The 24676-nt window shown below is 33.9% G+C and overlaps 12 protein-coding genes and 2 pseudogenes across 14 annotated transcripts, besides 3 other annotated features; 6 read left to right on the forward strand and 8 right to left on the reverse strand.

Annotated features, from left to right (window-relative positions):
- Positions 1 to 19693: part of a mobile genetic element that runs on past the window's edge.
- On the reverse strand, positions 1448 to 2057 carry TVAGG3_0366270 (uncharacterized protein; the record flags this gene model as incomplete). The annotated part of the gene is made up of 1 exon (XM_051231578.1): positions 1448 to 2057. A coding segment is annotated over one exon (610 nt), but the record flags the coding sequence as incomplete, so codon positions are not given.
- TVAGG3_0366280 (organellar and viral DNA polymerase type B) lies at positions 2075 to 2426 on the forward strand (the record flags this gene model as incomplete). The annotated part of the gene is made up of 1 exon (XM_051231579.1): positions 2075 to 2426. A coding segment is annotated over one exon (352 nt), but the record flags the coding sequence as incomplete, so codon positions are not given.
- TVAGG3_0366290 (keratin-associated protein family) lies at positions 3740 to 5156 on the forward strand (the record flags this gene model as incomplete). The annotated part of the gene is made up of 1 exon (XM_051231580.1): positions 3740 to 5156. A coding segment is annotated over one exon (1417 nt), but the record flags the coding sequence as incomplete, so codon positions are not given.
- TVAGG3_0366300 (integrase core domain containing protein family) lies at positions 5493 to 6293 on the forward strand (the record flags this gene model as incomplete). The annotated part of the gene is made up of 1 exon (XM_051231581.1): positions 5493 to 6293. One exon carries the CDS (start codon positions 5493 to 5495, stop codon positions 6291 to 6293), a length of 801 nt encoding a protein of 266 aa, XP_051101311.1.
- TVAGG3_0366310 (His-Me finger endonucleases family) lies at positions 6542 to 7126 on the forward strand (the record flags this gene model as incomplete). The annotated part of the gene is made up of 1 exon (XM_051231582.1): positions 6542 to 7126. The coding sequence occupies one exon, from the start codon at positions 6542 to 6544 to the stop codon at positions 7124 to 7126; it is 585 nt and encodes a 194-aa protein (XP_051101312.1).
- On the reverse strand, positions 7617 to 8462 carry TVAGG3_0366320 (organellar and viral DNA polymerase type B; the record flags this gene model as incomplete). Its single annotated transcript, XM_051231583.1, has 1 exon — positions 7617 to 8462. A coding segment is annotated over one exon (846 nt), but the record flags the coding sequence as incomplete, so codon positions are not given.
- TVAGG3_0366330 (His-Me finger endonucleases family) lies at positions 8866 to 9450 on the reverse strand (the record flags this gene model as incomplete). Its single annotated transcript, XM_051231584.1, has 1 exon — positions 8866 to 9450. One exon carries the CDS (start codon positions 9448 to 9450, stop codon positions 8866 to 8868), a length of 585 nt encoding a protein of 194 aa, XP_051101314.1.
- On the reverse strand, positions 10078 to 10785 carry TVAGG3_0366340 (integrase core domain containing protein family; the record flags this gene model as incomplete). The annotated part of the gene is made up of 1 exon (XM_051231585.1): positions 10078 to 10785. A coding segment is annotated over one exon (708 nt), but the record flags the coding sequence as incomplete, so codon positions are not given.
- TVAGG3_0366350 (phage tail repeat-like family) lies at positions 10826 to 11266 on the reverse strand (the record flags this gene model as incomplete). The annotated part of the gene is made up of 1 exon (XM_051231586.1): positions 10826 to 11266. One exon carries the CDS (start codon positions 11264 to 11266, stop codon positions 10826 to 10828), a length of 441 nt encoding a protein of 146 aa, XP_051101316.1.
- TVAGG3_0366360 lies at positions 12336 to 13194 on the reverse strand (annotated as a pseudogene). Its single transcript has one exon. A coding segment is annotated over exon 1 (859 nt).
- TVAGG3_0366370 (uncharacterized protein) lies at positions 14651 to 14923 on the forward strand (the record flags this gene model as incomplete). The annotated part of the gene is made up of 1 exon (XM_051231587.1): positions 14651 to 14923. One exon carries the CDS (start codon positions 14651 to 14653, stop codon positions 14921 to 14923), a length of 273 nt encoding a protein of 90 aa, XP_051101317.1.
- On the reverse strand, positions 16200 to 16811 carry TVAGG3_0366380 (annotated as a pseudogene). The gene has a single exon. A coding segment is annotated over exon 1 (612 nt).
- Positions 19693 to 21357: a mobile genetic element.
- Positions 19717 to 20379, forward strand: TVAGG3_0366400 (MULE transposase domain-containing protein; the record flags this gene model as incomplete). The annotated part of the gene is made up of 1 exon (XM_001324078.1): positions 19717 to 20379. The coding sequence occupies one exon, from the start codon at positions 19717 to 19719 to the stop codon at positions 20377 to 20379; it is 663 nt and encodes a 220-aa protein (XP_001324113.1).
- A 1426-nt stretch (positions 21358 to 22783) lies between the features above and the next one.
- TVAGG3_0366410 (uncharacterized protein) lies at positions 22784 to 23663 on the reverse strand (the record flags this gene model as incomplete). The annotated part of the gene is made up of 1 exon (XM_001324079.2): positions 22852 to 23652. One exon carries the CDS (start codon positions 23650 to 23652, stop codon positions 22852 to 22854), a length of 801 nt encoding a protein of 266 aa, XP_001324114.1.
- Positions 23664 to 24183: 520 nt separating this feature from the next.
- Positions 24184 to 24220: a mobile genetic element.
- Positions 24221 to 24676: the final 456 nt, after the last annotated feature.

Genomic DNA, 24676 nt, shown 5'->3' on the forward strand with positions numbered 1-24676 from the left:
TGTCATTCATATCATCCACTTCCCATCCGTTAGCTTTTGAGGATATGTGTTAGAATAGCTGTTCTTAAATGAAGGCTTTTCACCTTTGAGAGCATAAACTCTATAACTTTCTGCATACTTTATGTTTGAACCTCCTGAGCCATCATTGACATAAATTTTTATAGGCTTCCACCCTTTGTTCATATTCCTGCTTCTTCCCTTAGCTCTTTTGTTCAGTAGTTCTACATCTTTATACACAGCTCCTGTCTCAGTGAATTCAACAATATTTTCATTCGTTAGCTTTACATTCAAACCCTTGTCGAGTATATTGTTCATTTCATACATATAAAAGGTTTTTATTCTATATGAAATGAGAAGCAAATCCATCTTAGCTGGTGCGTTAATGTTCCAATTGAACCAACATCAAATGTTGACTCACGAACGACAAACAATATTGTCATAAAGAACTATAGTTCAGAGTGTTTGAAAGAAAAAGAACCAGAACTTAAGTCGGGAGGGCTCAAAGAGCCCATCTTGGCGCATGGCGCCGTGAATTTAAACTCAGCTTCAAACGCTAACGCTACATCAGATGTTAAGTTAGAGTATCCACCACTGGACCAAATTCTTTCAAAGAAGCCAACGACAACCCTTACACAAATGTTCAAACAAATCCTTCAGATAACGTAGACCATTACCTTCTTCAGTTATACCAAACAATTTTACTCAAAGACGATAAGAAGCTTTTGACAAATCTTATAAGCAAGAACCAAATAATTCTAACAAAGGAGGACCTTGAAAATGTTATCTCACGAATAACAGGGAAACAATGTGTCATTGACTATCTCGACCCTGAAATCGAATGCTGTGGTCAAACTCCACTATTCATGAAAATAGGTAACATCCGCATCATTGAAACACCAGGAACTACAGGAGTTGAGTTTAAGTATAAATATTCGAACGAGTATACAAAACTATCTACTTACTATAAGCTTTGCTTGAAATATGTTTTAGTAAATTAAAGCAGTCAGGAGGGCTCTTTGAGCCCATCTTGGCGCTTTGCGCCGTCAGTCAAAAAAATTCAAGTTAGCAATTTGTAATATCTGTCCAAAACTTCTTCAACAGTATCGAACTCATCTTCATAATGCAAACCTAATCTTATTGACTTGGTGCAGTTTTCACTAACAAATATAGCGCTTTGCGCTCGGCGCCTTTGACGCCTTTTTTCTGTTCTCTTGACTGACATAACTAACTCATTTGTTTCATCAAACAGCAACAACCAAAGTTCATGACCTAATACATAACATTCATACTTTATATTTTTAGCTCTGAGTTCTCTTGTAAGCTGTTGCATTTAATATTTTCTAAAAAGTCAACTTCAACAGTCATTCGCACTGGTGCTGCTTCAGTTCTACAGGCTCTCCTTGAAAGTCAACAAGTCTGAATTGCATGTCTTTCAAATTATGAGGACTAATGCGAACCCATTTACCTAAATGAGTTGCTATGACAGGAACATTTGGAATGAACATTGAATTGACTGCATAACAGAAGGATTTATATTCTACTGAACCTTTACTATTAACTCCTGAAATACCTGTGACATTAGCTATTTTTGACTCAACGTACAAACAATTACCATAACATACGTATGGAACAGATTTCATCTCAATCGTTTTGTCAACACTTTTCAAAGGAAATGTCATATGGTATGCTCCCAGAAGAAGTTGTACTCTATGACTCATTCTTGGTATCTTGAACTCTTTCTTGCTACTGAACTTCAATGTTCCCTCAGAAGAGAGTTCGACATCTATGTTGTCAATAGTTTCTTCATTTATGAGAGTATCTATGACTCCAGCAATTTTATCTATTCTGTACTCGGCTCTGTTAGGAAATGTTACAACACTTCTTTTGTCATCTATTTCAATCTCTATGAAATCTGTTTCATCTGTTATGACAAAAGTTGCGATAGTATTGAAGTCAACAACTCTGAAAGCAAGCGCTTCATTCTGAAGACCTAAGTTTGTTTGTAGCTTTACTGTCCCGTATTCGTTTGGGTCTGTACTTTGCAAATAGAACAACATTTTATTCTCATTAAAATATGACTATTGCTGCATATGCGTATGAAACAAATGAAGCAAGAAGAGCACATGAACTAGTAAACGAAAACTCAACTTTAACCATTGAAGGCAATGATTTAGTCATTGACGATGGAAAAACTAAAAAAGTCATTGATTTCGATACTTTTAACACTTATGACCCATTCATTACAACAAGCAAGGTTCCCATCATAAATGATGGAACGGTGCAATATATAAATTCTACAGTAGATGCCTCATTAGTGAAAGTATTAAATGTTCTCATTGAATTGTTAAAGAGCTTTCGATTTGACGACAACATTAAATGCCTAAAGAATTTAGTCATGAATGAGAAACAAATTCTCGGCGTTGCTGGTAGCAGTAATGATGTACACCTTATGACATTAGAATATTATAACGAACATAAAGATGAACTGAAAGGAGAGAAGGGTGACACCGGACCTCAAGGACCACAAGGAATACAAGGAATACAAGGAATACAAGGAATACAAGGACCTCAAGGCGAAAACGGTTTGGATGGAAAGGATGGAAAGGATGGAAAAACTGCTAAATCATGGATATGGGACCTTATAAATACTGGTTTAACAGCTGCTTCATATGGAGTTCTTCAATACCAAATCGGAAAGATATGGGCGGTACTTGGTGAAGAAGTTTTAAATGACGTTAAAAATGCTTTGAACTTCATTTCAAATGGTTCGGATACTATTAAAACTTTATCTGGTTGGATGCAAGAAACAAGGAGTCAAATAGATACTGTAAGACGTATAGCAAACAATGCACGTACGGGATTGGATACTTTACGACAAGCACAAAATACACTAAAGGAAGCAAATGATATTCTTGGCTCAGTATCAGACATGCATGAAGATTGGCTTAAAGGTATTGACAAATCTTTAAAAAATCACAGTCAGTCTATTGCTGACTACAAGAAAAGTATAGATTTTTTACATAGTGCTATGGACGTACATGATGGAAGCATAAGGAACTTACTTAATGCTAACAATAACTTACCAGGAACTATTAAAGCATTTATAAAGTCCTTTGTAAAACCCGGTGCTCTAACATTTAGGTCTTTGAGAGCAAGAGCATTGAAGTCAAGAGATGCAGAAACTCCAACAGAACCTACAGAAGGAACTGAAACAACAGAAACTCCAAAAGAACCACCAAAACCAACAGCTAATGAAATATTGTTCGAATATTTTCCAAGGTACTCTGTTCTCATTGCATACATTCAAGAAATACTTAAGAAAGCAGACTTGACTTTAGGAGATGATGAAAGTTCTGTATATCTTTCGTTCCAGTTTCAAATAGCAGAACTTTTGAGACAGATATGCTTAATGTATGACAACATCTCTGATTTCACAAGATATGATGACGACCATGACCCCGAACATGGTGAAGAAGAAGTTTTACAAACATCCATTAAGACAGGAAAGGTTTTAACTCAAAGTCTCATTATTGACACCAAAGATGGCGAAGTGGACGTTCTTCAAGAGCTGAAGAAAAATACTTCTTCGGGAGGTGGTGGTAGGCATGAACTTGAAATAAATGAGATAGAAGAGAAATTAGCCGAAAAAGCAGATAAAGAACATAAACACAATATCTCCGATATAAATGAACTTCAAGCTACATTAAATAGTAAAGCGGACAAAAATGAACTTGACGCAATGAACAAAGTTTTGAAATCTCATAAACACAACATCTCCGATATAAATGAACTTCAAGCTACATTAAATAGTAAAGCGGACAAGAACCATGTTCATTATATAACTTCAGACGAACAGATTATAACGGACTACCATGGATATTTAACACGAAGTGATGAAGCGAAGACAAAAAATGTTAATGAAAGAAGATATAAATACATTCGTGCTAAAGGTTATGACATAAGCTGTACTGTACAGTATGATGTAGCTAAAGCACCAGAAGCATTTGGTTATACCGGTGAAATTTATGCCTCTACTTTCAATGTTAACGGTGTATTAGTTGAACCAAGATTTATGTTAAGAGTTAAGGCAAAAATAACGTTTGAAGATGCTATTAAAAGTAAAGCTGACAAAGTTGAACTCGAAGCAACGAACAAAGTTTTGAAATCTCATAAACACAACATCTCCGATATAAATGAACTTCAAGCTACATTAGACAGTAAAGCTGACAAGAACCATACACATAAATCCTTCACTACTGTTAGAGCAGACGACATAATATTGAACTTTGACCTTGGTTCAAGTGCACCATTAGAAAATCCAAGTACAAGCGTAAAAGATACTCTTAACAGTTTAGATAAGAGTTGCAGGAACATTGAAAGTCATGCCAGAAACTTTGAAGCATATGAACTACCAGCAATGTTAGATAAAAAAGCAAATAAGACTCATACACATACAAGTTTTACAACTGTTGCTATAGAAAGTATTGAAGGAACGGTTGAAGAAACTGGTGGGGAGGGCGGAGCCCCGCCGCACGCGGCTGTATTATATTGTAAACCTCCTAACTTTCCACAAGGTTTAACATCGGATGACGACATAACGACGATGAGAAACATTAGATGTAAAGATGTTTATGTCATGAAGGATGAACATAATATTAAATTCACTGCTCAAGATTTATATGACAAGAAAGCAGACAAAACAGAGCTTCAAACATTAAAGACAGAAATGCTTCAAACATTATATCCTATAGGCTCTATTTATACGTCAATGAACTCAACAAATCCAGCAACAGTTTTAGGTTTTGGTACATGGCAGCAGATTGTAGACAAATTCTTATACTGTGCTAACTCTTCAAAGCAAACAGGAGGTTCGAAGAAAATTACTGAAGCAAACCTTCCACCGCACACTCATACAGGAACTACAAACACAACAGGTAGTCATTCACATTCAATAACAAAAAGAGGTTATACAAATCTTGCAGCAGGTTCGGATAGACAGGGAATGCATAGATATGATATCACAACTGACCCCAAAGATGTTAGCACAGGTATTTTCTGTGGAACCGCAGGAAATCATGCCCATACTTTCACAACAAATCCAACAGGCTCGGGTGCAGATTACATGCCACCATTTGTGACTGTATTTGCATGGTACCGCGTTCAATGAACGCGCTTGAGCCTAGAATAAAATCTTTAACTTTACATAAATGAGCTTGAAAGAAGTATTCGAACAACATCCATGGAGGTCATTTAAGAAATTCAATGAAGCTGCAAAGAGTTGGGGATTTACTAACAGAGCTGAAGTGAAAAGGTTCTTTGACAAAAATGTTGTACATCAAACAAAAATAAACCCTTACGACTACTTTTTACCAATTTACTCCAACACTCCTGACGCATACCAATTTGACACTCTCATTCAAAGCAGAAAAGGAGGACATAAACCATTCCTCATCTTCATAAATGTTAACACTCGCAAAGCATATGCATATCCAATGAAAAATAAAGGAACTCGTGAAGTGTTAAGAGTTTTACAAAAGTTTGTAGCAGAACATAACCCAAGTACTTTAACATCAGACCAAGACAGTGCATACCTCAGCAATGAAATCACAGAATTTCTCATTAAGCATAACATAACTCACTACACTACTGAAGACCATAACCATAACATACTCGGCATCATAAACCGCTTCATAAGAACGCTCAGAGATTTAAATCAAGAGCGAGACTTTACCGAAGAAACAATGAAACATTTTCTCGAAGTATATAATTCCTCAACACATTCTACAACAGGACATACACCAAATTCAATGACACAACAACAAGAAGAAAAGTATATACAAAAGAAACGAAGCCAAACACAAAATATCAGAAATTCAACACAATTTACCCTCATTCCTGGTACAAAAGTTCGTGTAGTTCTTGACGACAAACCGTTGACAAAGAAACGTTTAAGGTTAAGTAGAAACTATTATATCGTAGACTCTACACAAGGTAATGGATATCTTATAAAAGCTGCTGACGACTCCATAGCATTTTACCCTCGACATAAGTTAGTTGAAAGTAGTAATGGCAAACTTGCTGAAACCATTGACGAAGCAAAGCGAGGAGTGGTTATTGAAATACTTGGCTACAACACAAACGATGACACTTATAAAGTAAGATATGAAGGAGGTGTTGAAGATGTTATACCATCTAAGAACTTGAGAGAGTCAAAGCCAACTCATCTGGGACCATTAGAGCGGGAGTACTGGAAAGATAAAAACATGCCAGAAAGAATAAGAAAATTCTTCTAAACTTTTTCGTTGGATGTAAATCAGACATGAATAAGAAAATTCATCTAAACTTTTTCATTAGATGTAAATCAGACAAAAATATAATTTAGGTGAAGAGGTGAGATGTCACCCGTTTTTTCGCCTGTTTTCTCACCTCAGCCGCTAAGCGGCGAGACCCAAAGGGTCTTGAATTTGTCATGATTTCATCGTAGAAAACTCATGAAAACAATTTATTTTTAAAACAATATATTTTTTTTATTTTATTTGAAATGTACGCTGAGTTTGTTGGAGAAGACCGTTGGGAAACTTGTTTGTTAGATGAGAAATATGAAATTCACTGTTGTGAGTCATTTGAAGTCAGAAACAAAAAGACAAAAAGAGTTTTAAGCGAATGGGAGCGAAATGACGGATATGCTGATATGAAGATGGGTGGAAAACACTATCTTAAACATGTTGTCATTGCAACTCATTTTATACTGAATCCTAACAATTTACCTTTTGTAGACCATATAAACCATATAAGAAACGACAATAGACTTGAAAACTTACGTTGGGTCACTTATTCTGAAAACAATAAGAACAAAGGCAAATTTGGAGATATTATATTCGAATTTGTCGACGAACTAGAAGATGAAACAATTGAAATTACAGACTATGGCAAGCATACGTTTGAGTTTTACTACTATAGCGAAGAACAAGACTCTTTCTACTTTTATACCGGCGTAAACTATAGGAAATTACAAGTATATTTTACTAAGGCGGGCTATGCTTATGTAAACACTAGAGATACAGATGGAAAATACGTTCGAATACTTCTTAACAAATTCAAGAAGCTATATGGCATACCATTTTAAAACAATATATTTTTACATATATTAAATGCTTCAGGTTGAAAGAATACGGTGGAGCCAAAAGTGGCTCGACCTCAAAACAAACATTTTATGAGCTTACAAAGGGTGTTATGAATGAATTCAGCAACATACATCCTGACCTCGTTCATTTTGTTGCTAAATTCAGTAAAAATAATGTTTAGGTGAAGAGGTGAGATGTCACCCGTTTTCTCACCTGTTTTCTCACCCTCAGCCGCTAAGCGGCGAGACCCAAAGGGTCTTGACTTTGTCATAACTTCTTCGTAAATGCTTTGTCATAACTTCTTCGTAAATGCTTTGTCATAACTTCTTCGTAAATGCTTTGTCATAACTTCTTCGTAAATGCCTTGTCAAGATTTCATCGTAAATGCTTTGTCATGACTTCTTCGTAAATGAGTGTAAATGACCAAAAATAATGTTTAGGTGAAGAGGTGAGATGTCACCCGTTTTCTCACCTGTTTTCTCACCTCTTTTTTCACAAGCGTTTCACATGAATTGTACGATGTATATTTGAAATTCTAAACAATTTCGTAGCTTCTATTTCTTCTGTCAGTACATCGAATGTTTTAACAATGCCGAAAGTTTCTTTATACTTCTTCTTGACGTCAGATAGAAGGAAATCTTCTGCTGTTGGATAATTTTTATTAAGAAATTCTAACATGTTCATTTTATCTTCTGCTGGCTTTTCTGCTTCTTTCTTTAAGTCTGCATAGTCGTTTCGCATTCTTTCTATCTCTTTGACGGAGTAGTTATATTTCCTCATTGCTGCTTTACATTTAGAACATTGCGGGTTCATTTTTGCGTTATATTCTGAAACCTTACCTGCTAAAACAACCAAGGCGTCAATGGTTTTCTTTAACTCAAACATAGCGGGTCTTATTTGTTCATTCCATACCTTACCTCTTCTATCTTTATCTCTTATCTGCCATACACATTCTGCAACTAACGAAACAAAGTTGTCGTAGGTCTTAAATTCTTCAGATTTATATATGTCAGAAATATTCTTATATACCATGTCGCAATCTTTGTCCATAACCTTATGGTTGCAATGAAAACCAAGGAATTCATAATTTACCTTTCGTATGAACTTCTTTATTTCTACTGAGTCAGTTGCTTTGACTTCAATTTCGTCAAATTCGGGAATGGTTAGTTTTTGTTGTTGGATTTCAGGCAATTTGGGCAAATGGTCAATAATGTCCTGCATGTCATAAAGATACTGTTCATTTGTTTCATCTTTCGCACTACAGTCTAAATTACTTGTTAAAAGTTCTTGCTTTATCTTCTGGATTTCTGTTTCGAAAGTAAATGAAGAAGGAATGAAGCTTTTCATTTCTACCAACATTGACGTAGGATTCATAACTAACGAGTTTGGTGCTGTAGTTTGAATTGTTGTTGTGCCGATTGTTGAAATCATATCTTTACATACAAAATAAAAAAAATAAATAAAATAAAACTAACTTTATTTTTTCTATCTTAAGGAAATTCATGAAAATTCACGAGGGTGAGAAAACAGGTGAGAAAACGGGTGACATCTCACCTCTTCACCTAAATTATATTTTTACTGAATTTAGCAACAAAATGAACGAGGTCAGGATGTATGTTGCTGAATTCATTCATAACACCCTTTGTAAGCTCATAAAATGTTTGTTTTGAGGTCGAGCCACTTTTGGCTCCACCGTATTCTTTCAACCTGAAGCATTTAATATATGTAAAAATATATTGTTTTAAAATGGTATGCCATATAGCTTCTTGAATTTGTTAAGAAGTATTCGAACGTATTTTCCATCTGTATCTCTAGTGTTTACATAAGCATAGCCCGCCTTAGTAAAATATACTTGTAATTTCCTATAGTTTACGCCGGTATAAAAGTAGAAAGAGTCTTGTTCTTCGCTATAGTAGTAAAACTCAAACGTATGCTTGCCATAGTCTGTAATTTCAATTGTTTCATCTTCTAGTTCGTCGACAAATTCGAATATAATATCTCCAAATTTGCCTTTGTTCTTATTGTTTTCAGAATAAGTGACCCAACGTAAGTTTTCAAGTCTATTGTCGTTTCTTATATGGTTTATATGGTCTACAAAAGGTAAATTGTTAGGATTCAGTATAAAATGAGTTGCAATGACAACATGTTTAAGATAGTGTTTTCCACCCATCTTCATATCAGCATATCCGTCATTTCGCTCCCATTCGCTTAAAACTCTTTTTGTCTTTTTGTTTCTGACTTCAAATGACTCACAACAGTGAATTTCATATTTCTCATCTAACAAACAAGTTTCCCAACGGTCTTCTCCAACAAACTCAGCGTACATTTCAAATAAAATAAAAAAAATATATTGTTTTAAAAATAAATTGTTTTCATGAGTTTTCTACGATGAAATCATGACAAATTCAAGACCCTTTGGGTCTCGCCGCTTAGCGGCTGAGGGTGAGAAAACAGGTGAAAAAACGGGTGACATCTCACCTCTTCACCTAAATTATATTTTTGTCTGATTTACATCTAATGAAAAAGTTTAGATGAATTTTCTTATTCATGTCTGATTTACATCCAACGAAAAAGTTTAGAAGAATTTTCTTATTCTTTCTGGCATGTTTTTATCTTTCCAGTACTCCCGCTCTAATGGTCCCAGATGAGTTGGCTTTGACTCTCTCAAGTTCTTAGATGGTATAACATCTTCAACACCTCCTTCATATCTTACTTTATAAGTGTCATCGTTTGTGTTGTAGCCAAGTATTTCAATAACCACTCCTCGCTTTGCTTCGTCAATGGTTTCAGCAAGTTTGCCATTACTACTTTCAACTAACTTATGTCGAGGGTAAAATGCTATGGAGTCGTCAGCAGCTTTTATAAGATATCCATTACCTTGTGTAGAGTCTACGATATAATAGTTTCTACTTAACCTTAAACGTTTCTTTGTCAACGGTTTGTCGTCAAGAACTACACGAACTTTTGTACCAGGAATGAGGGTAAATTGTGTTGAATTTCTGATATTTTGTGTTTGGCTTCGTTTCTTTTGTATATACTTTTCTTCTTGTTGTTGTGTCATTGAATTTGGTGTATGTCCTGTTGTAGAATGTGTTGAGGAATTATATACTTCGAGAAAATGTTTCATTGTTTCTTCGGTAAAGTCTCGCTCTTGATTTAAATCTCTGAGCGTTCTTATGAAGCGGTTTATGATGCCGAGTATGTTATGGTTATGGTCTTCAGTAGTGTAGTGAGTTATGTTATGCTTAATGAGAAATTCTGTGATTTCATTGCTGAGGTATGCACTGTCTTGGTCTGATGTTAAAGTACTTGGGTTATGTTCTGCTACAAACTTTTGTAAAACTCTTAACACTTCACGAGTTCCTTTATTTTTCATTGGATATGCATATGCTTTGCGAGTGTTAACATTTATGAAGATGAGGAATGGTTTATGTCCTCCTTTTCTGCTTTGAATGAGAGTGTCAAATTGGTATGCGTCAGGAGTGTTGGAGTAAATTGGTAAAAAGTAGTCGTAAGGGTTTATTTTTGTTTGATGTACAACATTTTTGTCAAAGAACCTTTTCACTTCAGCTCTGTTAGTAAATCCCCAACTCTTTGCAGCTTCATTGAATTTCTTAAATGACCTCCATGGATGTTGTTCGAATACTTCTTTCAAGCTCATTTATGTAAAGTTAAAGATTTTATTCTAGGCTCAAGCGCGTTCATTGAACGCGGTACCATGCAAATACAGTCACAAATGGTGGCATGTAATCTGCACCCGAGCCTGTTGGATTTGTTGTGAAAGTATGGGCATGATTTCCTGCGGTTCCACAGAAAATACCTGTGCTAACATCTTTGGGGTCAGTTGTGATATCATATCTATGCATTCCCTGTCTATCCGAACCTGCTGCAAGATTTGTATAACCTCTTTTTGTTATTGAATGTGAATGACTACCTGTTGTGTTTGTAGTTCCTGTATGAGTGTGCGGTGGAAGGTTTGCTTCAGTAATTTTCTTCGAACCTCCTGTTTGCTTTGAAGAGTTAGCACAGTATAAGAATTTGTCTACAATCTGCTGCCATGTACCAAAACCTAAAACTGTTGCTGGATTTGTTGAGTTCATTGACGTATAAATAGAGCCTATAGGATATAATGTTTGAAGCATTTCTGTCTTTAATGTTTGAAGCTCTGTTTTGTCTGCTTTCTTGTCATATAAATCTTGAGCAGTGAATTTAATATTATGTTCATCCTTCATGACATAAACATCTTTACATCTAATGTTTCTCATCGTCGTTATGTCGTCATCCGATGTTAAACCTTGTGGAAAGTTAGGAGGTTTACAATATAATACAGCCGCGTGCGGCGGGGCTCCGCCCTCCCCACCAGTTTCTTCAACCGTTCCTTCAATACTTTCTATAGCAACAGTTGTAAAACTTGTATGTGTATGAGTCTTATTTGCTTTTTTATCTAACATTGCTGGTAGTTCATATGCTTCAAAGTTTCTGGCATGACTTTCAATGTTCCTGCAACTCTTATCTAAACTGTTAAGAGTATCTTTTACGCTTGTACTTGGATTTTCTAATGGTGCACTTGAACCAAGGTCAAAGTTCAATATTATGTCGTCTGCTCTAACAGTAGTGAAGGATTTATGTGTATGGTTCTTGTCAGCTTTACTGTCTAATGTAGCTTGAAGTTCATTTATATCGGAGATGTTGTGTTTATGAGATTTCAAAACTTTGTTCGTTGCTTCGAGTTCAACTTTGTCAGCTTTACTTTTAATAGCATCTTCAAACGTTATTTTTGCCTTAACTCTTAACATAAATCTTGGTTCAACTAATACACCGTTAACATTGAAAGTAGAGGCATAAATTTCACCGGTATAACCAAATGCTTCTGGTGCTTTAGCTACATCATACTGTACAGTACAGCTTATGTCATAACCTTTAGCACGAATGTATTTATATCTTCTTTCATTAACATTTTTTGTCTTCGCTTCATCACTTCGTGTTAAATATCCATGGTAGTCCGTTATAATCTGTTCGTCTGAAGTTATATAATGAACATGGTTCTTGTCCGCTTTACTATTTAATGTAGCTTGAAGTTCATTTATATCGGAGATGTTGTGTTTATGAGATTTCAAAACTTTGTTCATTGCGTCAAGTTCATTTTTGTCCGCTTTACTATTTAATGTAGCTTGAAGTTCATTTATATCGGAGATATTGTGTTTATGTTCTTTATCTGCTTTTTCGGCTAATTTCTCTTCTATCTCATTTATTTCAAGTTCATGCCTACCACCACCTCCCGAAGAAGTATTTTCTTCAGCTCTTGAAGAACGTCCACTTCGCCATCTTTGGTGTCAATAATGAGACTTTGAGTTAAAACCTTTCCTGTCTTAATGGATGTTTGTAAAACTTCTTCTTCACCATGTTCGGGGTCATGGTCGTCATCATATCTTGTGAAATCAGAGATGTTGTCATACATTAAGCATATCTGTCTCAAAAGTTCTGCTATTTGAAACTGGAACGAAAGATATACAGAACTTTCATCATCTCCTAAAGTCAAGTCTGCTTTCTTAAGTATTTCTTGAATGTATGCAATGAGAACAGAGTACCTTGGAAAATATTCGAACAATATTTCATTAGCTGTTGGTTTTGGTGGTTCTTTTGGAGTTTCTGTTGTTTCAGTTCCTTCTGTAGGTTCTGTTGGAGTTTCTGCATCTCTTGACTTCAATGCTCTTGCTCTCAAAGACCTAAATGTTAGAGCACCGGGTTTTACAAAGGACTTTATAAATGCTTTAATAGTTCCTGGTAAGTTATTGTTAGCATTAAGTAAGTTCCTTATGCTTCCATCATGTACGTCCATAGCACTATGTAAAAAATCTATACTTTTCTTGTAGTCAGCAATAGACTGACTGTGATTTTTTAAAGATTTGTCAATACCTTTAAGCCAATCTTCATGCATGTCTGATACTGAGCCAAGAATATCATTTGCTTCCTTTAGTGTATTTTGTGCTTGTCGTAAAGTATCCAATCCCGTACGTGCATTGTTTGCTATACGTCTTACAGTATCTATTTGACTCCTTGTTTCTTGCATCCAACCAGATAAAGTTTTAATAGTATCCGAACCATTTGAAATGAAGTTCAAAGCATTTTTAACGTCATTTAAAACTTCTTCACCAAGTACCGCCCATATCTTTCCGATTTGGTATTGAAGAACTCCATATGAAGCAGCTGTTAAACCAGTATTTATAAGGTCCCATATCCATGATTTAGCAGTTTTTCCATCCTTTCCATCCTTTCCATCCAAACCGTTTTCGCCTTGAGGTCCTTGTATTCCTTGTATTCCTTGTATTCCTTGTGGTCCTTGAGGTCCGGTGTCACCCTTCTCTCCTTTCAGTTCATCTTTATGTTCGTTATAATATTCTAATGTCATAAGGTGTACATCATTACTGCTACCAGCAACGCCGAGAATTTGTTTCTCATTCATGACTAAATTCTTTAGGCATTTAATGTTGTCGTCAAATCGAAAGCTCTTTAACAATTCAATGAGAACATTTAATACTTTCACTAAAGAGGCATCTACTGTAGAATTTATATATTGCACCGTTCCATCATTTATGATGGGAACCTTGCTTGTTGTAATGAATGGGTCATAAGTGTTAAAAGTATCGAAATCAATGACTTTTTTAGTTTTTCCATCGTCAATGACTAAATCATTGCCTTCAATGGTTAAAGTTGAGTTTTCGTTTACTAGTTCATGTGCTCTTCTTGCTTCATTTGTTTCATACGCATATGCAGCAATAGTCATATTTTAATAAGAATAAAATGTTGTTCTATTTGCAAAGTACAGACCCAAACGAATACGGGACAGTAAAGCTACAAACAAACTTAGGTCTTCAGAATGAAGCGCTTGCTTTCAGAGTTGTTGACTTCAATACTATCGCAACTTTTGTCATAACAGATGAAACAGATTTCATAGAGATTGAAATAGATGACAAAAGAAGTGTTGTAACATTTCCTAACAGAGCCGAGTACAGAATAGATAAAATTGCTGGAGTCATAGATACTCTCATAAATGAAGAAACTATTGACAACATAGATGTCGAACTCTCTTCTGAGGGAACATTGAAGTTCAGTAGCAAGAAAGAGTTCAAGATACCAAGAATGAGTCATAGAGTACAACTTCTTCTGGGAGCATACCATATGACATTTCCTTTGAAAAGTGTTGACAAAACGATTGAGATGAAATCTGTTCCATACGTATGTTATGGTAATTGTTTGTACGTTGAGTCAAAAATAGCTAATGTCACAGGTATTTCAGGAGTTAATAGTAAAGGTTCAGTAGAATATAAATCCTTCTGTTATGCAGTCAATTCAATGTTCATTCCAAATGTTCCTGTCATAGCAACTCATTTAGGTAAATGGGTTCGCATTAGTCCTCATAATTTGAAAGACATGCAATTCAGACTTGTTGACTTTCAAGGAGAGCCTGTAGAACTGAAGGCACCAGTGCGAATGACTGTTGAAGTTGACTTTTTAGAAAATATTAAATGCAACAGCTTACAAGAGAACTCAGAGCTAAAAATATAAAGTATGAATGTTATGTATTAGGTCATGAACTTTGGTTGTTGCTGTTTGATGAAACAAATGAGTTAGTTATGTCAGTCAAGAGAACAGAAAAAGGCGTCAAAGGCGCCGAGCGCAAAGCGCTATATTGTGTTAGTGAAAACTGCACCAAGTCAATAAGATTAGGTTTGCATTATGAAGATGAGTTCGATACTGTTGAAGAAGTTTTGGACAGATATTACAAATTGCTAACTTGAATTTTTTTGACTGACGGCGCAAAGCGCCAAGATGGGCTCAAAGAGCCCTCCTGACTGCTTTAATTTACTAAAACATATTTCAAGCAAAGCTTATAGTAAGTAGATAGTTTTGTATACTCGTTCGAATATTTATACTTAAACTCAACTCCTGTAGTTCCTGGTGTTTCAATGATGCGGATGTTACCTATTTTCATGAATAGTGGAGTTTGACCACAGCATTCGATTTCAGGGTCGAGATAGTCAATGACACATTGTTTCCCTGTTATTCGTGAGATAACATTTTCAAGGTCCTCCTTTGTTAGAATTATTTGGTTCTTGCTTATAAGATTTGTCAAAAGCTTCTTATCGTCTTTGAGTAAAATTGTTTGGTATAACTGAAGAAGGTAATGGTCTACGTTATCTGAAGGATTTGTTTGAACATTTGTGTAAGGGTTGTCGTTGGCTTCTCTTGAAAGAATTTGGTCCAGTGGTGGATACTCTAACTTAACATCTGATGTAGCGTTAGCGTTTGAAGCTGAGTTTAAATTCACGGCGCCATGCGCCAAGATGGGCTCTTTGAGCCCTCCCGACTTAAGTTCTGGTTCTTTTTCTTTCAAACACACTCTGAACTATAGTTCTTTATGACAATATTGTTTGTCGTTCGTGAGTCAACATTTGATGTTGGTTCAATTGGAACATTAACGGCACCAGCTAAGATGGATTTGCTTCTCATTTCATATAGAATAAAAACCTTTTATATGTATGAAATGAACAATATACTCGACAAGGGTTTGAATGTAAAGCTAACGAATGAAAATATTGTTGAATTCACTGAGACAGGAGCTGTGTATAAAGATGTAGAACTACTGAACAAAAGAGCTAAGGGAAGAAGCAGGAATATGAACAAAGGGTGGAAGCCTATAAAAATTTATGTCAATGATGGCTCAGGAGGTTCAAACATAAAGTATGCAGAAAGTTATAGAGTTTATGCTCTCAAAGGTGAAAAGCCTTCATTTAAGAACAGCTATTCTAACACATATCCTCAAAAGCTAACGGATGGGGAAGTGGATGATATGAATGACAGCAAAAATATTAACAGAAATGGCGACAGAGATGCATGGAATTTGTTTACCATCAGTCAATTGAAGGTTAAACTTTAAAACAATGTTGGTCGTTCCATGGAATATTTTTGACTTTAATGGTATTAGTCATGATATGAATCTCAAGGTATGAACGAGGAGAGATGAGAGACTTATATGCTTCCCAAATTTCTTCAAAAGGTAATGTTATACCTGACTGTTTCCAAATGAGTTCAATATCATAGCGTGAGAAACCTTGAAAGATAACGAAGTCAGTTATGAGACGTTTTATGTTTAAAGCAAGGAAACGCCATGTTTGCATAAGTATTGCTACAGTTAAGTGGTAATGTCTGACTTTAGTTATGATGTTAGCTAATGGTGAGTCAGGTTTTGACACTAAACCTTTTCCGGCGAAGTCGTCACAAACGAGCAGAGTGTTTGAAGGATACTTTTGAAGGGGTATTTTGAAAGTTTTGATAGAATGTAGTTTGTCAGTCGTTTCATATCGTAAACTCCTGAGTACTGACGTAAGTGGTGTTTGTCAATAATTCTTTCCATCTCTTCTGAAGTCTTTTGCATTCCTGACTGTATGAACTCTACAATAGCATAATATTTCTCTTACGTCGAATGTAACGTTGAAGAAATTCAATGAGTTCACTGTCTGGAACTTTAACGACAGAGGCTTGAACTTTTGACATAAATGTTTTCGCTGTTGAATCCATAGAGTCTGAAGTTGCTGATATAATGATTTGGTCATAGTAAGAGTCGTTTCCTAAACGCTCTGTTATGAGTATATGACGAATGAGGTTGAATGTCTTACCTGAACCCATCTTTCCACAATAGAAATAACACCATTTGAACAGAACTCATAGTCCTTACTGAAAGGAAGAATGAGAGAACTGTTGAGCTTTTCACTGCTTTCATTCATGTCTTCATCTACGTCATGTATTAAATGCTTCATTTTATCTTCATTAAAAATGCAAGTCAGAAATATTCAGAACATAGCACCGAGTCTAACTGACAAGAGTATAAAGATATACTATGAACACGTTATGATGAAACCTACCAAAATTCAAGAAAGTCAGTATACTTATGAATATCCAAGACACTGGGTAGAGTATGTAGGAGGTGAGAAAGCTATTGAAATAAGACAAGTTAGAAGTATTCCAGCAGGAAGGACAATATTATTGAAGAACTTTAATGTTTGAGGTATAATGATGAAACAAAGAAGCAAGATAGTTTTCCTGTTGCTGTGTATGTGAACCTAGACACAGGAGATGAATGAAAGTTTTTAACACAAAGCTTCAAACGGTAGTGAGAGAACAACTGACTGCGGAAGGACATCCATTACCTTCAGAAGTTACCATAGTATATAATTTTGAAACAAATGCAATAGATTTTAAAGTCGTCTCTGCAAAGAAGTCAGGTTTTACATTTAATGAAGCAGATGTATATTCGAATGAAAACTTCAAAGCTATTGCATGGTTAGATAATGACGATTGCTTTAAGAAAATATTTAAATTCAGTGACTCAAAGATGTCAATAGATGACCTTCGTGGAATGTTACCATCGACGTTTACAGTAGAAGGTTCAGCAGGATTGCTTACAAGATTGTCAATTGGTGGTATTTGGTCTCGTGAGAACATTGTTTAAAATCCAGTATAAGTGAATTTGCTGAAGAATCTAATATTATGTCTTTCAAACTATATGTATTCGCCGCCGAAGCATTATAGTATAACAAACTTTGTCAGTAAGTTTAATATAAGACTTGTTGAACCTTCTTCAATGAAAGATGTTGTGCTACCTAAAGATGGAAAGGATGGACTCATTATTGAGATGATTTTAATAGCATATTAAATGAGCTTGTTCTTGAAGGTCATTCATGATGAAATAACTGTTGTAGAAGATGTTAGCAATTGTTCAGACATTTTGAAGCGTATAGATGAGATAAGAAAGAAGTTTATGAATGAGAATGTTTATGTTTCATTGACTTTCTCCAGTAAAGAGAACTTTTATGAGATAATATTGAAGAGAGATGATTTTAATATGGTGTAAATGGTAGCTTGGACAGCTTTAGGCGCAATGGGAACAAAAGCATTAGCATTTGGAGCAAAAGCACTTGGGGCTTATGACGCAGTAAATAAAATGAGTGGAGGAAGAGTTTCGAAGACATTAGATGCAAATAAAGGAAAGATTGGAGGCTGGGTTGCAAAGAAGTTAAGATTAAATAAAATAGGGCTCATAAATAAAGCATCCAATTTGGTTGCGACTGAGTCAGAAAATGCTTTAGGAAAGGACGATGAGTTTGCAAAACATGCAAAAGACTTTAATGACCAGATGAAAGGTGAAACAATGCATTTAAATAGATTCGATGGAACTAAAGAAAATGTTTCTTCTCCACCAGTAGTTCTTCCGTATGGTCCCTATGGAATGTATGGAAACCCTTACGAAAGACCATTTGACCCATTGACTGGTGGAAGTAACTGGTATCATTACGGACGAAGAAGAAAGACAGTTAAGCTGGAGACAGACGTGAAGAAAGCAACTAAAAAGAAACCAAGGAAGAGAGTTATAAAGTAATGAATTCAACATGGTTAGAAAAGAGGTTAGAAAACGTGTTAGATCTAACATTCTAACATAAATTTATTTTTGTGCTATGTTTTCATACGTGTGAGGGTGGTGATATCATTTATTTTTAAGTTTATTTTTAAGTTTATTTGGATGTAAATGACGAAAACTATTGAGATAACAAACTACAACGGTCATGAGTTCAAGAATTTGTTCTTCGTTCCTCGTGAAAATACATTCTATCAGATACGAGGGAGAAAGGGTAAAGTTAGTTTAAGCGTTTATGAAGGAATGAAGAATGGAAAGTTTATACAAGCATACGATACAAACGGTAAACGTGTTTCATTAGCTTTGTCAAAACTTACTAACATTTATTTTGACAGTGATTTTGACCTATATGAAGAAGAAAGTGAGTCAGAAGATTATGAGCTGTTATGTGAAGCACAGCAATGGGAGGAGTTGCAATACTTTTGTAAGTGAGAACGTTTATTTTTACATTAGTGAGTTCGTTAGTGAAGTGGTTGGCGGCTTTGTAAATATTTAAGGTTAAGTTAGTGTTTGCGTTTGTGTTGTAAAATATACGTTAACGGTTTCGTAAAGTGTCAAAACCGTTAAGTGGTGTAAGGAGACGCGCAGTGCCACAGTACACGACTTAGGGATACTAACTGAGGAAAATTTATGAGAACATTAGTGAAGTCGTTAGTGAGAACGATAGTGAGAACGTTTATTTTTACATTAGTGAGTTCGTTAGTGAAGTGGTTGGCGGCTTTGTAAATATTTAAGGTTAAGTTAGTGTTTGCGTTTGTGTTGTAAAATATACGTTAACGGTTTCGTAAAGTGTCAAAACCGTTAAGTGGTGTAAGGAGACGCGCAGTGCCACAGTACACGACTTAGGGATACTAACTGAGGAAAATTTATGAGAACATTAGTGAAGTCGTTAGTGAGAACGATAGTGAGAACGTTTATTTTTACATTAGTGAGTTCGTTAGTGAAGTGGTTGGCGGCTTTGTAAATATTTAAGGTTAAGTTAGTGTTTGCGTTTGTGTTGTAAAATATACGTTAACGGTTTCGTAAAGTGTCAAAACCGTTAAGTGGTGTAAGGAGACGCGCAGTGCCACAGTACACGACTTAGGGATACTAACTACAATTGAGCCAGAATACATTAGCATGGACTGTGCTCCACAGATAGCTCAAGCAATAGAAGAAAGCATTCCACAAGCTCAAATACTTTGGTGCGGAGTACATGTTCTTCGTGCAATTCTTCGCAAATCAAATAAGTTTTCTTCTCAAGAAAAATTTGAACAATTCTATAATTTGATGAAGGATTTAGTCTTCAAATTAGATGCAGAACATGAGGAAGAAGCAAATGCTGCCTATGATCAAGTTCTGGAGTTGCTCGACACAGATCCAACAGCATCTCAATACTTTAACAGACAATGGCGTTACAACATATCAAGATGGATTGCTCGTGACAGGCGTGAAGGCGACGCAACTAACAATATTGCCGAAGCTCATTTTAGAACACTCAAACATGACTATTTTCCTGATCGAAAAAATCTCAGAATTGATGATGTTATTATAGAAATTTATACAAAAGTGATACCATCTTTCGTTATCAAACTCAAAATTGATCAAAATCCAGCAGATGACCGTGTGATTAGGATCATGGAAAAAGCAACTAACGCAGAAATTGATGTAAAAAGACAAAGAAAAATCGAGAGTATTTCAATGCTCAATAGATTCCTCAATGCTGTTAGTGATGACTCAATAGATCCCACTAAAATATATCCTACCTTGAAAGTATTATTACAAAGAACTCATTTCATTTAATTTTGATTTTAATTTTAGATTAAATTATTAAATTTTAATTCTTTATTTTTTAGGATTGTTAGCTTTGTAAGATTGCTTTCTCACAAGAGAAAACAAGTATAAGGTTTAAGCTGTATGTATTAAAGTTATAAATATTTGATTTTAAAAAAAATCAAGATTTTAAACTTTAAAAGTATTAATTATGATTATCTTTCTTTAGCTTTACATGCTGTATGCTACTTTTGGAAACTGCTCTATTGTATTAGAATGTTTTTAAATTTTGCACCTAAAAATGCGTAATATTAAAAATTAAGGTATTAATTATGATTATCTTTCTTTAGCTTTACATGCTGTATGCTACTTTTGGAAACTGCTCTATTGTATTAGAATGTTTTTAAATTTTGCACCTAAAAATGCGTAATATTAAAAATTAAGGTATTAATTATGATTATCTTTCTTTAGCTTTACATGCTGTATGCTACTTTTGGAAACTGCTCTATTGTATTAGAATGTTTTTAAATTTTGCACCTAAAAATGCGTAATATTAAAAATTAAGGTATTAATTATGATTATCTTTCTTTAGCTTTACATGCTGTATGCTACTTTTGTCTTTGAGACATTCCATGATTTAAGTTAAGAAGCTTTAAAAAAAATGCAATAAAATAAAAAAATTCTTAGTATCGATAATCTGAAATATGTTCTTTTCTTTAGCCGCGAGCGAAGCGAGCGGCTTAGTTTCGTAATTTCATACAATTATTTTTCGAATTTGTTCTTTTTGTCAACCGCGAGCGAAGCGAGTGGCTTTTTATTTTTTAAAAATTTTTTTTTCTTTCTTACTTTTTTTTCCCTTACTTACAAATTTGATAGTAACTTACCAAATCTCTCTATCATATAATAATAAATTAATCCATTTTTGTTTCAAATACGACACTTTACATTTCTGACATGTAAACACGTCACTTTTCACTTCACCTCACTGGGCAAGTTTGTGCCCCCCTCAGAAAATTCGCGAAATGCCCCGAATTTGAATACCTTCACAGAAATTTGAGAGAAAAAGCAATTAAGCAATGTATCCTTGAAATCATATATGCAATTCTAATATTAAAAAATTCTTTTGATTTGTGTTGATAAAATATTGAATATCTTCTCATCTTACCGTATTTCAAAAATATAGCGGTGCAAAATTTTTGAAATAATTTTATTTCATAAACGAATAACATTCATGATAATCATCTTTTGAATTTCGTATTAAAAATTTTACATTGAAAAATTGAGAGCATATAAAAAATCATTTCTATGATAATTAGGTCATTGCTTATCGAACATACATAGATCATTATTAGATATACATCTCGATTTATCTATTCATTTGGAAAATTTTTATTTTTCAGATATTTTACATCAAACCTTGTTGTCTAACTTCAAAATGGGATTGAAATTAATAATTGGTTATTAATTTCCTTTACGAGAATTTTTATCAATTTTCTATTGAATCCATCGTTTATAACCTGCCAAGTTTTAAAATAATATTATCTTTTTCTATTTTAAAGATGATTACAAAATAATTAGTTGATAACTTGTTGGATTATTTTAAAATACAACAACATTAGTCAATATTTTAGTACGTCAATACTCACATTTAACTTTATTTCCCAAATCAGCATTTTTAATGCATTTTTTCCAGGATGTGAAACATTCCATTTCACAAACCAAAACAAATCAAGAGTTCTAATTTTTTCCATTTATTTCATTCACGATAGAATAATATTCTTTGTTAGTAAATGATCGGGTCTTGAGTGAAGTACTTGGATCCAAGTGCATTCAATTTCGACCATTTATACGTTTCTGACATAACTGACGATGCTTAATTGTTTATCATATATTTACCATTAGCTGCATAATTTAGAAGATATATACCATTTTTTTGCGATATCAACAATTTCAACGAATGAGTGGTCATAATTCTCTCAATTAAATTTGATTTCATCGTGTTCTCCGTTCACATAACCACTCTCAGTTTTTCCTGACTCACCATTCATCAATAGCAAGGTATATAAATTGATATTTTATAATGAAGCTAATCAATTCCTTTACTTTCTGTAGTAACAAATATTGATTCACCAATTTTTTCTGATTATAATTAATTTTAATATTTGAATATCAATATAATGAATATGTGTAAATATGTGACCAAAGATTTTCCGATTTTAATGCCTTTTTTTCTCTTCATATTTTCTTATGTCAATAAATTACCTCATAAATGAGTGAACAAATAGGCCAGCTTCAAGGAAAGATAATTCTATTTCGGATTTAGGCTTAGATGCCTTGATCAATTACTTTAATATATTATTATAAATATTCATTATGAATACATAAAATCGATTATGCATGTGACAGATATATGAATGAAGATTGTAATTCGTTATTCAGCAAAAAATATACATAAAGATTTTATATTAACATGTTAAGTCCGAAAAGCTTCATAAAATCAATTTATGAGTCTTCACTATATGTACAATCGTATGATTGAGCCATTGGTAGCTCAATAACGTTTGACGGTACTTCTTGTGTTGGTAATTCAATAACTATATCAGGTTCTTGCTGTTCTTCTTCATGAGTATCTTTTTCAGCTATTGTAGGAACGTGGTACTTCGATAAAATTTTCTCGGGTTCTGAAGAATGTGAAGAAATAGACTTATAAAGTCTTAATAACTCGTTGTATAAGCTTCCTTCTATTGCATTAAGATAGCTAAAAGCTTCCGAATATCTTACCCAGCCAGATTTCACACGACGCATTTTGAATTTACTAAATTTTTCATAGAATTCTATTAATTCTTTATCAGCATTATATAACTCATATGCAAGTTTTTGTTTCCTAAGGTTTGCAGTTTGATATTCTTCCTCATAATCGCTTCCAAGTTTTTGGAATCGATTTAGAGCTTTATCACTATTTGTTTCAGCTTCTTTGAATAGATATTTGTAATGGTTCCTTTTCTTTTCTAGTCTCTTGCCAACAACGTAACGACAATTAATATCTTTGAAATCTTCTAAAGCGCGTTCAAGCTGAATTGCTGATGTTTTGTATATATCTGCTAATTTAATATATGTTTCGGAAATTTGTATAAAATGTTCTCGAAATGCGGGCGCTTCTTTTGCAATTATTTTAAAAACTGTTCTACTTTGGAATAAAACGGCTTCAGATTGCTGATGTAGATATTTAATAGCTTCTGTCAGCTCATTGGTAAATGTTTCAAGCTCAATAATTTGAGGCGGCCCTTGTAAGGCAGCAAACATATGAGTTCACCTTCACCGAAAGGAAGTAATATTTATCATGATTTAATGATTCAAACATATCATACACAAGGAGGTAAGTTCATCTTTAAAATGTTAAGCCTTTGCTTTTCGCGATTATTTCCCATTCTCAAATCGTTAATTATTTGGGTTAATGCTTTCTGGACTGAACCATTATAATTGAAATATGTAAATTTTGATAGATTCAATTGATTCCAACTAATTTTGTGAATGTTTTGAAGAAAATGATTTCCAATCTTTTTAAAAAACCATAAATCTATAAGAATCTTTACGAATATGTAATTTTCATTCTTAATAAATATCCAATTAGTAAATTAGCATTTTTTCTTTTCTTCGTGATCTTTTCAAAATTTTTCCACATCTAAAAATTAACACAATCTCTTAGAGTGTATATTTCATGAAGCGAATCCAATAATTTTTTTGTCTGAATTTTTCTAAATTCAATCAAAGTTATTGAATGATTTACATAAAGTTACAAAATAACGAAGAAATATACATATTATTTTGTATCTCGTTGTAAACAGAAATTCATCAAAAGTGACACCTCAGAAAAGCTAAAATATTGAATTTTTGGAACTTTTGATAGAGCACGTTTTTAAATATTAATTAAAGTAAATGTATATTTTGTAAAGATTCTTTTTAATAAAAAAATAAAATTTTGAAGAAGAACACAAAATCTTCTGAAAAATAATATCACATAAACTCATATTATTTTCTAATATATAACTATTTTATATAAAAATCAAATTCAATGATCTTAAAAGCGAATGATAAACCTCAAAATTTACGAATATAATGAGTGGGAATATAATGCTTATCTATCATAAAACCATATGAAATATCAATTTTTGCTTTACGCCTAATTTTTGACGACAATTAGCAAAAAATGTTAAATGTTAACACTCAGTCCATTTGAATATGAAAAATAAAATTGACTTTGATTAAATGTTTTTATTTATCATGCAATTCTTCTTGCGACCAAAGATTTGAATAAAAGTTCAAAAAA

The sequence above is a fragment of the Trichomonas vaginalis genome, chromosome V (assembly GCF_026262505.1).
Source record: "Trichomonas vaginalis G3 chromosome V, whole genome shotgun sequence".
Lineage (NCBI taxonomy): Eukaryota > Parabasalia > Trichomonadida > Trichomonadidae > Trichomonas > Trichomonas vaginalis.